Source organism: Haliotis rufescens, unplaced genomic scaffold (assembly GCF_023055435.1).
Source record: "Haliotis rufescens isolate VD_foot unplaced genomic scaffold, xgHalRufe1.0.p SCAF_4, whole genome shotgun sequence".
Classification (NCBI taxonomy): domain Eukaryota; kingdom Metazoa; phylum Mollusca; class Gastropoda; order Lepetellida; family Haliotidae; genus Haliotis; species Haliotis rufescens.
Window position 1 is genome coordinate 60,599,292 of NW_025964112.1, and position 16,394 is coordinate 60,615,685.

The 16,394-nt window shown below is 38.5% G+C and overlaps 1 protein-coding gene across 1 annotated transcript in view; it reads left to right on the top strand.

Annotated features, from left to right (window-relative positions):
- Positions 1 to 16,394, top strand: part of LOC124113338 (bone morphogenetic protein receptor type-2-like) — a 97,103-nt gene that overhangs the window by 5,271 nt on the left and 75,438 nt on the right. The window contains exon 2 of the mRNA XM_046473623.2: positions 14,084 to 14,308. Within this exon, the coding sequence (XP_046329579.1) occupies positions 14,084 to 14,308 (225 nt within the window). The remainder of the gene's footprint in view (positions 1 to 14,083; positions 14,309 to 16,394) is intronic.

The following is a 16,394-nucleotide window of genomic DNA, read 5'->3' on the forward strand; positions in this document are numbered from 1 at the left end:
ACAGCTTCTATCAGGATTATATGTGCATTAACTCAAGACTTGTTTCATTCTGTCAGGTCCATGATATGGTCTGTACATGAGTATACATTTTATTGCGACAGAAACTAACTGTTTCAGTCAACTTGTCCTTATGATGATTAAGTTTAGCGAAACCCTTATTAATGGCAAATTTATACTAATCCTTATGATACCTTAACTATTGGGCAGTTTGGTGAGGACTATAAGACTGTGCCAATTTCTAATGCTCACAAAGCCCACTCCTGTTTTTATTAGCACCAAATACAGCCAAAAGTATTCTTCAAAGTAGTTCTGCAAGGATTTATCATGTATTCCAAACTAAGTCCCCTTGACTATTAAACTGGGACGGAATATGATTATTTTGTTCAACTTTGTGACTTTTGAAAATGTTTCTTTATTCATGAATTCAGAATGTAGCACTGCATTCCATGCATTTATGTAAAAGTATTATTAAATCTCTTCCACTGTGGTCCTGTTTCCAGGGTAACACAAATCATATCGATAACACCGATTACATCATGAGTAGTTGTAACTGGAACAGAATTAATTGAGAAGTTTCAAATTGCAATTTGGAACTTTATTGACATTTGTTTTTGTGTTTGAATTTCGGCTTGTGCGTAGGTGTAAATAAACCCTGGTTCCGCATTTCAGGTTCTCCATTATTCACTTAACTTTGTTCAGTATTTCACTCGGAAGAATTAGGGGACTGGTTGGATGTGTCGTCTACAGATGACTCTTGTTGATGGTTGGATTATTGTAGTGAATGTAGGTCCCAAACAACTAATGCTTTGTCATAAGACATGACAAAATGGATCTGGGAGTCAGGCTGTGACTTGGTTGATTCATGTCATCGGATACCAATTCCGAGGATTGTTGCACATGATACTCAAGGTGACTAGGAAGAAAATCTAATGTGTTTATTTATTAATTTTATTTGATGATCACACTTTTGGGGGAAAATTGTTGATGAATGTTTGGGAGCAAAGGGGTACCCTGCGCTGTTTCCAAGGTACCAGTACATTGAAGGGCGTTATATCGAGAGTTCACTGGATGTTATGGTTCCAGATGTGCAATCATGCTTGAAATTAAAATTGCAAAACCCAAATGATATAACACAAATATAATTTATTTATTTTTTTCAATTTTCTGCTGAATCAAGCCATCAGGGACTGGAGAATGCATTTTATGATTCATATTTAATTGATGAGTATGTCCGGTACACTACGTGATAAACACATGTGCTCATGGCATGAATAATTTCAAGGGCCTGATACCATGTCTTTCATAATTAGAGCAGGTTGGAAGGCAAACCATGTTGTTTGCCAGTATTGTGTCAGCTGTGTCGTAACATTCTGGTGCTGATAGGGGTGGAATGCTATGGTGAGTGTGCAATATGACATATATCACACTACAATTTGTGCTTTATGGTACATATCCCAACATGCAATATTTCATTTTTCAACAAGTTGTTCTTCAATCTGAATGTGATCCATTTCAGAGTTTTTCAGTATATATAGTGTTAACCACAGGAGACAAAATGAGCAATGTTACTAGCTAAGGAAAAATTTGATTAAACTCAAGCTTTGGAGTTGTGAATAAAGGCCCAGACTATGATGATTTCATTACTTCCTAGCCGTATGGTCTGGCAGTTGTCAGTGACAGATCAGCTATCATTTATCCTGCCAGCACAGAGACATCTGGGTAGCCAGGTGGTTAACAGTGTTACTCCATGCCGATGGCCATGTCCGGTTCCACATGGGTGCACTTTGGGAGACCAATTCCTGATGTTCTCTGCACGGTTATTGCTGGAATATTGATAATGACGTGTAAAACCCAACAAACATGCATGGAAGCAAGAGCTTCTGTCGTACCTTGGAATTGCAATAAGTAAATCATTTTGAAAATATTCACACATACTCTGCTCAACATCTGATAGACATACTGAGATATTGTATTCAGTAAACTACAGTTGTAACGAACTCAAATAGACCACTAATTTTAGTTTGTTATAACTGTAGTATGTTATAAGCATATATATAACATCTATTCAGCAAATGTCCGGGACTAAAAATTAACTTTGCAATATCCGCCATTTCATTAAAAGCGTGTTTATTATAAACACAATTACTGTGCTATTTTCGGACCATGAGAACAACTTATAGAATTTGTGCGATGTTCAATTAACTTTAAAGAAAGATGAGCATGCTTCAGTTCCTTGACAACAACAAGTACTATTTGTATGACAACATCTCTAGGTGATCAGTCACTTTCACTCCCGACCTGGACACTCAGACATTGAGCAGTAGGTTCCTTTCCACCCTCATGCCTACATCAGTGACTTCTTTGCAGGGTCTTGTCTCAGGGCTTCAAGTAGACCAACATCTAGTCTCTGAAATAACCATATTTTACATGAAGAAATCAGTTATTAAATTACCTCAATGATATTTATTGAAAATAACCCAAGGGACTTTCTTTATTTTCATAGTCATCAGGCCGAAGATCCAGGTTCAGTTCCCCACATGGGCACAATGTGTGAAGCCGGTTTCTGGCATCCCTCGCCGTGATATTGATGGAATTTTGCTAAAAGCTGCATAAAACCATACTCACTCACTCACCCATTTTCAGAGAACCTGAAACTGCCATAATCTAGACTTGACAAATATAATGGACTTGAATGGTCTGTATTCGATATGTTTGTTTCAGGGTCTGTATTACAGACTAGGGTTCAACTGTTGTAACTCCCATTCTTTGACACAGACCAATGACAGTCATAGCACTAAGATGGCTTTGCGGAAAGGGACTCTGGTCCCTCTGCTTATGAAGGTGGCTATAGATGGCTGCCTGAAATCGGAATCGGCCAGCCCCATCTCTTGTTGTCATGCTGTTGATGTGGGCACAGGGTGGGGTCCTTATCTATAGTGGCTTTCACTGCCCACTTCACACTTGCATTGTTTTCTTAATGCAGGAAATAGGCTTTAGGTGTGGACTGAAATTCACTTATATTAATCATGGACTATATTTAGACGCCTGAGAAGTGTCTGGGCAAGCCACTTGTCATTGAAGATAAATACCATCGGTTACATGTGTCAATTTAAAAATGATTTATGTTCATTTTGTTTTAATTTGTGGGAGAGTCTATTTCTTCATTTGATTATCATGGTTATGGTTACCATGATTACAAGCATAGCAATATTCCTGGGGAAAAAAGTCACAGGAACAAAACTCCTGGTATATCCATTCCACCAGAACAATTGTTCAGGGGGACATATTTATTCACAAACTTACACTGTATACCTGAAATATGCTTGTGACTGTTTTTACCATGAACTGAAATAATAACACATTAACAAAATAACACAATGGACATTATCAAAGTTTGCTTTGTAACAGGATACCAATCAACCATCAATATAACTGTTAGTCATACTTTAAATTATTAATCCACTTTTTAATTCAAACAGAATCATGTTCATATAAACAGAACTATTCTTGGAGCGCCATCACTTGATCATTTTCAATAACGACGCAGCAATTGTCACCCATATGTGGCAGTTGGGCGTATGGTTTCATATGCGAAAGAATCTTATATATATACCTCAGCAAGCATTATGTGAAGGATAAAGCATGACACCCATGTTATGGTCAAAGAAGTAAGACCAAGGCAAGAGGGTATTGGCAATGTAAGACCAAGGAGCAAAGCTCAAATGTCTTACATTGCCTATACTCGATTGCCGAGGTCTTACTTCCTCGACCATAACCAGGGAGGAGTGTTTTATCCAACTTACGAACCATCTAGATGCAAGAAATACCCGAAAAAAATAAGAAATCATAAAAATACCTTATAGCATGGACCTAGATAACGAGTCCGTGTTTATAGTGAAACAGTACCATGGACCAACTACAAGGTCACAGAACTCTTCTTTGTTCTGGAGGAGTCCTTCAGTGCTGTGAAACAAGATACTTGCCTGTTGATTCCGAATCACTAGAAAATACTTTTTTTTACCTTTGTCAAGATTAAGATAGTATCAGACTATCCTCAAAAGAAAATTCAAGGTTTACTCTAATATGTAGTTCTTTGCAGGCGACACCTACACTGGTCCATTAGCCAGGGTATCGTGGATATTCAAAAGTCTGTGACACATATGCCAGTATGCACGAGTAGTTAATAACAAGAAGGCATGTTCTGTTTTATTTTGTCAAGAGTAAGCTTGGCTATGCAAAGTCATACGATGGCATGTGGTCCAGTGTACAGTGCATAGGCCACAAATCAGGTAAGTTAAGTAGTGTTGGTTACGGAGAGTAGTTGGATGAGAGACTGTGTTTGGAATGAATACCCAGGTGGATAAGATGGTGCTGGAATGTTTAACCCATTAGCGCATCACAGGCAGTATGGATTGTAAACTTCCCATGGAGCCACTAGGGGCGTGGGGTAGCCTTGTGGTTAAAGGGTTAAATCGTCATGCAGAAGACGCAGGTTTGATTCCCTACATATGTATGATGCGTGAAGCCCATTTCTTTCTAAGGGGTCTTCTGTCTTCATGGCTGAATGCCATAGTACAATGTGTACAAACTACTACAGTTTGGTTGTTTCCAAGGTCATGGAATGTACTTTCACGCTTACCTTGTTGGAATTAATTGCTCACTCTTCCTTTAGTGTCACTGGTTGTCTTCTTTCATTCGCTGTTTGAAAACAAGACCATGTACACAAAAATGTGGTTAAGTTAAATGAAGAAATAAAAGCCTGGTCCCCTTGCCCTTTATAAAACACTAGAATTGGTGAGAAACATTTATTTTTATTGTGGTGTAATGTCCAACGTAATTTCTAATCGATACATGTAAATACATCTGCATCATGTACACCATCAAGATAGAATTGATATTAAATTTAATTGCAGTTAGTTTTTGTTTTGAGATAAATCATCAAACCATTTTTGGAGAAATGTATCATATAATTGTTACCTGGAAATAATACATGTGGATGTCGTGCTTAACCTTGTACAGGTACGCAAAGCTGCTATGAGTATTTTCCAAACTGCATTAGGGGCATGTGGATACAGACATAGGAGGGCTGTTCCTGACTGCTGATATTAGCCACCTCTATTGTTACCAATGGCAGGTGCTTGCCGCAAAATACCCTTAGCTTTTAAAAAACTTGTGGGATCATCTTACTTGAATTACTCTATTCTATTTTCAAACAATGTCCTTAAAATTGTGGTCAGACCCACAGAATTTTAAATGTAGAATCCTATTTCGTGTATGTTGTAATTATGGATGTTAAGCTCGCGTTATGAGCTGACGTAAAGGCATACATTGTGAGTTGAACAATGAATTTCAACTCAATTAGTGCAACAAGAGTTACCCAAATTTCTGTCAAAACAAAAAGTGTAATATATGGCGGCAGAGGCTAGACTGGCAGTGAAACAAGTGATTGCCAAACTCCGCTATGATTTGGTTGCCAGGGGAGATTCATATCAGGCATGTTGTTGTCGGCCATTTGTAACAGTATCTTTTTCAACCTTCATGTCATGAGAGCAACAGTGGTGTTCATTTGGAGTACTGCTTCATGGGGGTGTTATTAGGTGGTGTCTGATTCAGCTTCATCACAGATATTGCCTGAAAGCTGTACTTGTTTACTTTTAACATATTGTCCTTTTGAGAGTTTTATCATATGATCAGAACTATTAATCTTTATAGAATTACTGATAGAAAAGTGGACTCATTTTTTTGTGCTGGTGTGTCTGAGTGGATGGATATGATGAGAAGTAGCGTGTTTAGTTTTTGCAACTTGGGAACAACGACTTTGATGAAATGAAGGATTCGGGGATACTTATCTCTTGAACCAGAAAAGAAAGTGTCTTTTTGATGGAAGCACAATCAGTGAAATCATTCAACCTTTTTGGCCTGGATTCAGGGATGGAAATTAACCAAGAATGTCAACTAACCCCCAAAATATCTAAAATTGTACTTGCCCTTAGGATATCTTTAACATTAACAAAACTGATCCTGGCTGGCTGGATAGTGCTAATTTCCATCCCTGTGTTTCCCAGATATTGACTGATTGTCACCCACATTGTCTTCAAGATAATTTTCTGATTTGATAATGATCCTGATGATATGGAAGAATGTTCTATCAAGGTCGATAAAGTCATGAAAATGTATAATGCTATTAATCTCGAGCACCATCACTGAGTGGGGGGGGGACATTTGTGGTGTTAGCAGAACATGAAGAAGTCTTTGAAGTGAGCCTGTGATACGTATATGGATTAACTACACATATACATGACGCATGTGATGGATCAACTGACGCATAGCTGTGGATAAGCTGAGATACATATCTTTTATAAGGTGAGACACATAAATCAACATCAACATGTACGGATCAACTAGGACCTTCAGATCAGTATAGTGACGTGTGTGAGGATAGCTGAGACATATGGAACCACCGAGTTGTATCGGAAAATATTAAATTTCAAACTCTTTACTTCAGAAAACACAAAGTACAAAGAAGTCAAATTATATCCTTATTAACATTCTGTTACATCAGCAGATCTGGTAGCACCATGAATTAACTTTCAGAGTTTTGTCCAGATGGCAATGACTTCTGTGGCCACACTACCCCCAGGGCCTGATATTTGTAAAGGCTGCTTATTTGATTTACAACTAATTTCCTCTTGTCTCAGGCGCCACAATTTGCGTCCCCAACAGAACCTTTGATTGTGGGTTTATGTTTCTAGGTTTGTGAGCTCCATACCTGTGCTCGTAGGTTTCACCTAAGTGGTAAATACAATTTTATGGATAACAACATGCTTGCTTGACACCGGTATAAGGATCTATACCGAACATCGCTTTTTACAGTATAAAAGAAGTTGTTATCCATAAAATTGTGTCTACCTTGTTTATCCGTCAACTTCTACGTAATGCCTATCATAAATGTTTGAGACCTGGATTACTTTTGGCTTTAATCCCACATTATGCTGACATGTCATGCTAAAGGCAACTCTCTCTCACTCACTCACTCACTCACTCACTCACTCACTCACTCACTCACTCACTCACTCACTCACTCTCACTCACTCACTCACTCACTCACTCACTCACTCACTCACTCACTCACTCACTCACTCACTCACTCTCACTCACTCACAGACAGCTGCAGTTTTAGAAACCTTGACATTCCGAGTGATTAAATGTTTTAGAAAACACAATCATTTGTTTTCAATAATGTCCCTTAACTACAAATAAATGTGATTGTCTGGTCCAGACTCGATTTTTTCCAGACCGCCATCATATAGCTGGAATATTGCAGGGTGCGGCATTAAACAACAAACAATACATGTAGACATTCCAATCAGTCGTCATTCAGACATGAAATGGAAATTATTCTGTACAATCCTGAACCATGTCTGGAATTGCAGATGGTTCTTATAAACCAAACTGCATGGAAAATGTACTGGTGAATTGTTTATTATTGCACGTATTCCAGCTTGGTAATATCAAATGATAGATGTGATCTCTGGAACAAATGTGATGGTGGTTTTGTTGGCATGGCTAGGTATCCGTTTGTTTTCAAGTTTGTTTTCTTCATGAAACCAGGCACCAATAGCAGTTTTAATTTTTTTTCACTTTTCAAAAGTGGTCAATATATTCGGGACTTATCTTGGATTCCAAACTAAGTGCCCTTGGCAAGCAAACTTCGACAAGATCATTATTTTGTTCCAAATGTGATTGTTTTAATGTTCTTATTTTCGTAAGTTCTGAGAAATTGGGAATTTTTTAGTTCAATTTGTGAGTTTTTACTATCATTTGCTGCATCCTTGGGGCGAATATCGGCCTCTGAATAGGTCTAGATAAATACCTGATATTATTTATTTCTCTTCAGGTTTCAAATATCTACAGTGTTTTTCTCAGATTAGATTCTAATCTTGCTAGAAAACTTTTCACATTAACATGATTAAAACTACATTCACTCTCTTGCAACTGGACTCTTTAGTTTCAATGAGTCTTTGCTCCCATGGTAGAATCCTGTCCTTGAAAACTACAGAAATCTCTTTTGTAATTTTGTAATTGGTTATTTTTCGTAATTGTAATGAATGGCTGGAATGACAATTACCAATATTCTTCTGTGAAGACATGTTGTACCATTCAATTCTTGTTAAGCTTCTGGTCCATGATGTCCCATTCTGGCGTTGACTGAGTCATTCCGAGTATTCAAGGAACAATCTGCAAGATCTTATTTTTTTATTTTTTTTGGTACATGCTGGTGCCTTAAATATTCCCAGTGCCTCAATTATTAAGACATAAAACAAGCCAACACTACCATTTCTATAGTTGTGTGACTGACAACAGGACTGGCACTCACTTGCATAACAATCCAGAGATGTAACACCTGTTGGATAATATCAAAACAAACAGCATCAGCTCAGAACATTTCGGAGAGAACTAGCGTTTGTTTGTTTGTTTGTTGTTTAACGGTGCACAGAGCAATATTCCAGCTATATGACAGTGGTCTGTAAATAATTGAGTATGGACCAGACAATCCAGTGATTGACATCATGAACATCGATCCACACAATTGGGATATGATGACATGCATCAACCAAGTCAGTGAGCCTGACCATCCGATCCTGTTAGTCGCCTCTGACAACAAAATATGGTCGCCTTTTACGGGAAGACCTATTCTAACTGGGGTCTTCACTAAATGTACAGGGTATGTCAGATTTGATTGCAACAAACAAACCAAAATCTTTTCCTTTTAAGTCTTAAACTGCAGGATAATAAGACCAAGTGAAATCGCAATTATAATCTTTAAATGGTAGATGTGGTCATCAATGAAATGAAAACATGATGATGTTATCTCATGTATGTTTTTGCTATCTCTGAAGACCTATATTGTAGTTGTGTCTAGGCCATGGTCAGAGCATGATGGAATTATCAATTATCAATTATATTCAAATTAAAAGTATTAAAACTAAACATGTTTAAGGAGTATTTCACATGTAGTCAGTGGATTGCATTATTGTAACTTGGCATACATGTACTGATACAAGTAGTCAGAAACACACACACTAGTGTCTTGTGTATGCAAATAAGGCATCTTGTGCTCTCCTAAATTACAAAGAATACCTCCTCTTCAACTTATTTACCTCGATGCATCACGACCATTGCATCCATGACCTTTGTCAAATAGGTTGGTAATGTTCCTGTCCAGGCTCCAAACCTTCGCGATACGCTCCTTTAAGATAATAAGCAATATGAAAGAAATGTGTAGGTTTATTGATTGTTGTTGAAGTGGTTTAGCAGTTGGTTTCGCATCCGAGGGAATCAAATACACCAAGATAAATGTACATACTGTTCATTTCTGGGATTGTTATGATTCCTGGTAGTCGTAGTGTTGTTGCAAAGTAGAAGGTGAAGTTTTATTCCCAAGCAACAAGCCACAGAACCTTGGATTTGTTTACCATAGCTGTGAAGCCAGCCAGTATAAAAAGCTGTTTGGCACAAACCTGTTTATGTTAGCAAAATGTGTTTTCTGCTGATAAGAAGCTGTATCTTGAAGGTTAGAACTCTGAAAAGAAAACATTTGCTGTTTTACGCACTTGTGGAGAAGAAAATATACACATTCATTAAGATAAATTTATGTAATTAATCCTAAACAGTCAGTGGAAACTGTGCAATTTCCCTAAGAGCTATTTCTGTGATAGTGAGAATTCACTAAATGCAGATATTTTGCTTGTATCTATCCTTGTGTCCCTTTCAGACAGTCCCACCCTGGGATTATTTTCTGGTCGGCGATGACTCGCTGGCGTTTCATTGGTTGATCTGTTGTAAACGTTGATATTGTTTCTTCATACCATTCTTGATGAAGATTAGGTGCAAGAATGGCACTGGTGGTTCTGGTAGATAATTGTGGCAGCTATTTGCTGTTTTTGATGATTGTTGGTAATTAATTATGTACGTGGGGATACTTAACAGACAACTTGTGTACCTTATACATATCTGTGTGCATCTACTTGTAGAGCCCTACACCTGATCATTGTTTCATGATGCGAGACATTGAGGATTGACAAAAGTAGCATTGGTTTTTGGATGTCATCATTTTTCAAAGAAAGGTCATCCCAGAATGCCAGCTGAGATTTTTAACTACTTAAAAAACAAATGACCCACATTTTCTAAGGAACATGATTCCACTTGCACTCAGTTCCGTACACCTGACACTGGTCAGTCCACCCATGAGGATGTGTTGGAGAAAGTCCTCAACTTGGGATTAATTTGCTTGTGATGTTTCGTTCATGGACGTGTCTTGTTGATGACAATGATTGATTCAAAGCATATTCTGCTAAAGATATTATTCACAAGTTACATGTTGGAAGGAACGGACTTGTATTTCATTCTCATCCATAACACCCTCAGTGAACGGACTAGTAGTTCATTCTCATCCATAACACCCTCAATGAACGGACTTGTAGTTCATTCTCATCCGTAACACCCTCAATGAATGAGCATTCCCAATATTATGTGACCTGATGACGCTGATAAGGCAAGGCATGTTACTTCAACGTTGTAATGGCATTGCAAGACAGTGACAGCGAAAGAGTTTTTTGATTTACAGTGTATGGGCTATATTCCTGCATATAATTTTTTAAAATTTATGTATGCAGTACCATCCACTCATAGTATTGAAGCCTGCATTGTCTCACATTTTATGATATTTTACAACCAATATCGCAAATGATGAAATATAAGCTCATGCCAAAGTTCCAAATGAGACCAATATTGTGATTATTATCACATCAGCAAAATATTTTTTCACAAACACTTAAAGTGATTCAAAAGGCATACGCTGATGTTAACGAACCAATGAGATTCTAGTATTCTCCAAATTTATGTAGAATGATACATCAAACGATTCACACCCTTTAGCAATATAGAATCAAATTTGTAAAGACTTCTAAATCAATTGTATTACGTTATGTAATTTTTAGATTTTTCCATCCTTCCAGATTTATTTATGTCTTCGGACAAGCAGTGCCTAATCTTGTGTTTGTATTATGTTTGCTATTTTGTATTCAAGATTCAGAGACCCCTTTGCTGAAAAAAGGGGTTGGTGAAGGTGTTGTAATCGAGATAGACTTCAAGTGCATAGCAAAACTCCTGAGTTCAAGTGGCACAAGAGCGGTTGAAGTCGGCAAGGAAACAAAGTGTTTCAGTTTACTAATAGGGTCATGGAGGTCTTGAGTCGTGTGATGTGGGTTTAGGTAATAATCATTCATCCGCTCAATTGTGCATGCAACCAGGAAAAAAAGGAGTGGTAACATTTGAGATGTCTTGACACTTGTGTTGAAATTAAAAGTGATGGATACCGGAAACTTGTGTAACTAAGCAGGAACTCACCCTTGGTGCAGCTGCCTTTGGTCGGCCACTTCGAATTACGGATGATTTTGGAAAAAAATGATTAAAATGTTTTTTGTGAAACAGGGAAACTAGATTCAGCTGGAATGAGGTCAAACTGTGTCTTGTATATCTGGTAAATACTCAACGTTTCAACAAGCAAAGAAATGTTTTCCTGGCATTTTTTTCAGGATTTGCTTTTTGCAAACCCTAGTTGAGAACGGTCAATATCATCCATTTTAAGCAACATGGTTCATATTTGAGGTAAACAGATAAATAAATAGATGATAAAATAATATTGCTGGAAAAGTGTCAGATGAACACCACATATTCAGCTTCATTGCCTGATTTGGATGATAACTTTATTTCTCGAGTCCTTGGGTCTTGTGGCAATGAGCCTTTCATAGACAGGTAATGTTGCAAAAACTGCTGCCAATTTCCTGAAGAAAAAGTCGTTTCAGGTGTTACGATTGATGAGCACAAGCAGTGACAGGTTTGCTTCTGCCAAGTGTTTTTTTCATCAGGAATATTTCTAGAATGTTTAGGCTGTTTTGTGGTAAAAATTCCCAATTATGTAACCTTTCTGTCATTGTTTCAGAAATAATTGAAGAACAGAAAAAAAAGTCTTTAAAAAAAATGAAATCATGACATGATTCAAATATTCACCCAGAAGTGTCAGTGTTTTTACAATATATCCAGGTACACATGTATTTCTGTCTTAAATAACCGAAACAATGGGGATTCTGGATCAAAATAAGTGGGAATTTATTTGGATTCCAAACTAAGGGCTTTTGATAGGTGAAACATGTGAAATGGTGGAAAAGTGTTCTGTCTAAAATTGGGAATTTTCAAAGTTCTTATTTTCTTAAATACAATAAAGTAAAATTGAATATTTAAACCCATGTCCTCTTTATTAAGTCCAGTTATAGGTAAAGCAGAAGTAACCTTTGCACAGTGATTTTTATAACATAAGTTGTGGTTGTGATAACTGATTGTAGATTATGAATCCAAGTTTGGATTGTTTGCCAACAAGTGCTTGAAGCCTTATATATCAGCAACTGAGAATGCCTGATATCTCTGATAGGTTCATGTGGTGTAAGAGCCCACCAACATGTGGATTTGGGTCTTGTGATTTGGTTTTGTCATTGAATCCTGATTGAGTCCTTGGTAGCATGGGAGTTGGCTAGGCATGTCAATCACGGGTTTTCCTGGCCAGAGTAGATTTTTAACAAGCATATTGTCAACGATGATCAGTTTCAAATGAAATTAGTTCCTTTTGGAACAAATCATTGCACGCCTGTTCAGATCTGGGTTAGAATTAGTCTTCAGCAACCCATGCTTGTTGTAAGAGGCTTACTAACAGGATCAGGTGGTTAGGCTCGCTGACTTGGTTGATGCATGTTATCATATCCCAGTTGCCCAGACTGATGCTCATGGTGTCAATCACTGGATTGTCCGGTCTAGACTCGATTATTTTCAAACCGCAGTCATATAGCTGTAATATTAAGTAAGGATAAGAATTTATGGATGAACAACTTCTTTATTACAATTATTGCGACGTTTCGGTGTAGGTTCTAACGCCGTTATCAAGCAATTGTAATCCTTACTTAAATTCTTATCCTTACTTAGTACTCCAACTTCTAAATGCCTATCAAAGAAGCTGAAATATTGCTGATTTGCGACTTTAAAAAGCAAACAGACGAACAAACAAATATTGTCAGTATAAATGTATTATGCAAAAAGATTTCCCAGTAAAGACTGATTCATTGGAATAACTGCCCAATGGAAATATAGTACAAAGAAACAATTTCACTTCAGGAACAGATACTCTTTGACAATATAATAGTAGTTGGATGATACAACGATCATCTGTGGATCATGATTGTTTACTTCTCGATACAAGTATCGAACGCAGTCGCACACTTAGTAAAAAATATGGATTCTTACATGAAATATTTGCTTTAATAACTGTTAAACCAAACACTAATTAGTAGTGAAAAATAGCAGTGAAAACATGATTTTCATTCATCGCGCCATACTTGACACTGCCAACTGTAAATCATCACTGTGCCATGTATATGGCCATCCTGTCTATGAAAAGATGGCGTATGCACCAAAGATAAGAGCACATGCAAATATTGTGATACGTATCAGATTGTGAGCAAGGTACCGTGATACAGTTGGTGTATCATTACAACCATACAATATAACTGTAATATTGACCCAGCCTTACACTATAACTGTAATATTGTCCCAGCCTTACACTATAACTGTAATATTGTCCCAGCCTTACACTATAACTGTAATATTGTCCCAGCCTTACACTATAACTGTAATATTGACCCAGCCTTACACTATAACTGTAATATTGTCCCAGCCTTACACTATAACTGTAATATTGTCCCAGCCTTACACTATAACTGTAATATTGTCCCAGCCTTACACTATAACTGTAATATTGTCCCAGCCTTACACTATAACTGTAATATTGTCCCAGCCTTACACTATAACTGTAATATTGTCCCAGCCTTACACTATAACTGTAATATTGTCCCAGCCTTACACTATAACTGTAATATTGTCCCAGCCTTACACTATAACTGTAATATTGCTGACTGTGGAGTGAAACAAGTCATTCCAAAACCAACATTATTATATTATTGATATTTGTTTTCAGGAGTTGTGATTGGGCGAAACAACTTCTGTGCCTACTATGACAATGCTCCCTCCTCGGACACTGTTAAAAGCAACGTAAAAAATGGGGAGGCATCAGATGTTGCGACCTTGGGCGGTGAGGTCATGTTGGATAACCGTACTATACACTGTTTGGATGACAACAACTTCTGCTACACACTGTGGGCTGTCAACGTCACATCAGACAAAGAAATCATCATCAAACAAGGTAAGAATGTACAAAAACCAAAAGGTAACTAGGTTACATGTTCAATTTAATCCTCTTGTGGAAACCTCAGCATTATTACTGCAATAATAGGTAGGGCTTATATGATATACCATATTTCCTCACAGATTGACATTCTAATGACCTTTTTGTGTTTTTGGAGGCTGGTGTTTCTTGGAAATCTGGCTTCCATTAAGGGCTGGTGTATCTTTGATATCCTGTTTCAATTAGAGGCTGGTGTATCTTGAAGGTCCGGCGCCCAATAGAGGCTGGTGTATCTTGAAGGTCCGGCGCCAGATAGAGGCTGGTGTATCTTGAAGGTCCGGCGCCCAATAAAGGCTGGTGTATCTTGAAGGTCCGGCGCCCAATAAAGGCTGGTGTATCTAGACGGTCCGGCGCCCAATAGAGGCTGGTGTATCTAGAAGGTCCGGTGCCCAATAGAGGCAGGTGTATCTTGAAGGTCCGGCGCCAAATAGAGGCTGGTGTATCTAGAAGGTCCGGCGCCCAATAGAGGCTGGTGTATCTTGAAGGTCTGGCGCCCAATAGAGGCTGGTGTATCTTGAAGGTCCGGCGCCCAATAAAGGCTGGTGTATCTTGAAGGTCCGGCGCCCAATAAAGGCTGGTGTATCTAGACGGTCCGGCGCCCAATAGAGGCTGGTGTATCTAGAAGGTCCGGCGCCCAATAGAGGCAGGTGTATCTTGAAGGTCCGGCGCCCAATAAAGGCTGGTGTATCTTGAAGGTCCGGCGCCCAATAAAGGCTGGTGTATCTAGAAGGTCCGGCGCCCAATAGAGGCTGGTGTATCTAGAAGGTCTGGCTTCCATTAGAGGTTGGGGTATCGTGGACATCCTGCTTCCATTTAAGTCTGGTGTATCTTTGGGACCTGCTTCCAATAGAGGCTGGTGTATCTTGGAGGTCTGGCTTCCAATAGAGGCTGGTGTATCCTGGAGGTCGGGCTTTCATTTAAGGATTGTGTGTCTTTGAGGTCCTATGGGCCAGTGTCTATTGGAGGTCCTTTATCCATTACAATAGACATTTCTAACATGCTGTCAAACGTGGCTGCATATAAACCAATCAGTTATTTGTGAGGGGTGGAGAGGGGTTTTCTTCATGGTGGGCCATAGTGAATCTTGAGAGTGTCATGAAATGATGTGGGGTTCATCGGGAGGATTTGAGGGAAGGTCATAAAAAACTGGCAAGTTGGTCTGCAGTTAAATATTTATGGCATTGGTCTAATGGGCTGCTGTAGCAATTTTGCACTATTGGAGAGGGACATGAAATAAAAGATCAAGGACTTGGATCCAAATGAAACCTGTGACGGGCCGTGGTACACATTCTGCAAGAGCAAGATCCCTGTACATTTACAGCAAATGTGAGATGCACATTAGAGGGTTGCAAGGGTTGTATCATGTTACATTTCTTTACGACTTATAATATTCAGATATGCCATTTTTTGTCAAATTTGTGTTGCCAGACAGTTATATCTACCTTGTTGCCTGGAACTGTTGTGGACCTTGAACTGTGGTGAACCTTGAACTGTTGTGAACCTTGAACTGTTGTGAACCTTGAACTGTTGTGGACCTTGAACTGTTGTGAACCTTGAGCTGTTGTGAACCTTGAGCTGTTGTGAACCTTGAACTGTTGTGGACCTTGAACTGTTGTGAACCTTGAGCTGTTGTGAACCTTGAACTGTTGTGAACCTTGAACAGTTGTGGACCTTGAACTGTTGTGAACCTTGAACTGTTGTGAACCTTGAACAGTTGTGATCATTGAACTGTTGTGAACCTGGAACTGTTGTGAACCTTGAACTGTTGTGAACCTTGAACTGTTGTGATCCTTGAACTGTTGTGAACCTTGAACTGTTGTGATCCTTGAACTGTTGTGAAACTTGAACTGTTGTGGACCTTGAACTGTTGTGATCCTTGAACTGTTGTGAACCTTGAACTGTTGTGATCCTGGAACTGTTGTGAACCTGGAACTGTTGTGAACCTTGAACTGTTGTGATCCTTGAACTGTTGTGAACCTTGAACTGTTGTGATCCTTGAACTGTTGTGAACCTTGAACTGTTGTGATCTTTGAACTGTTGTGAA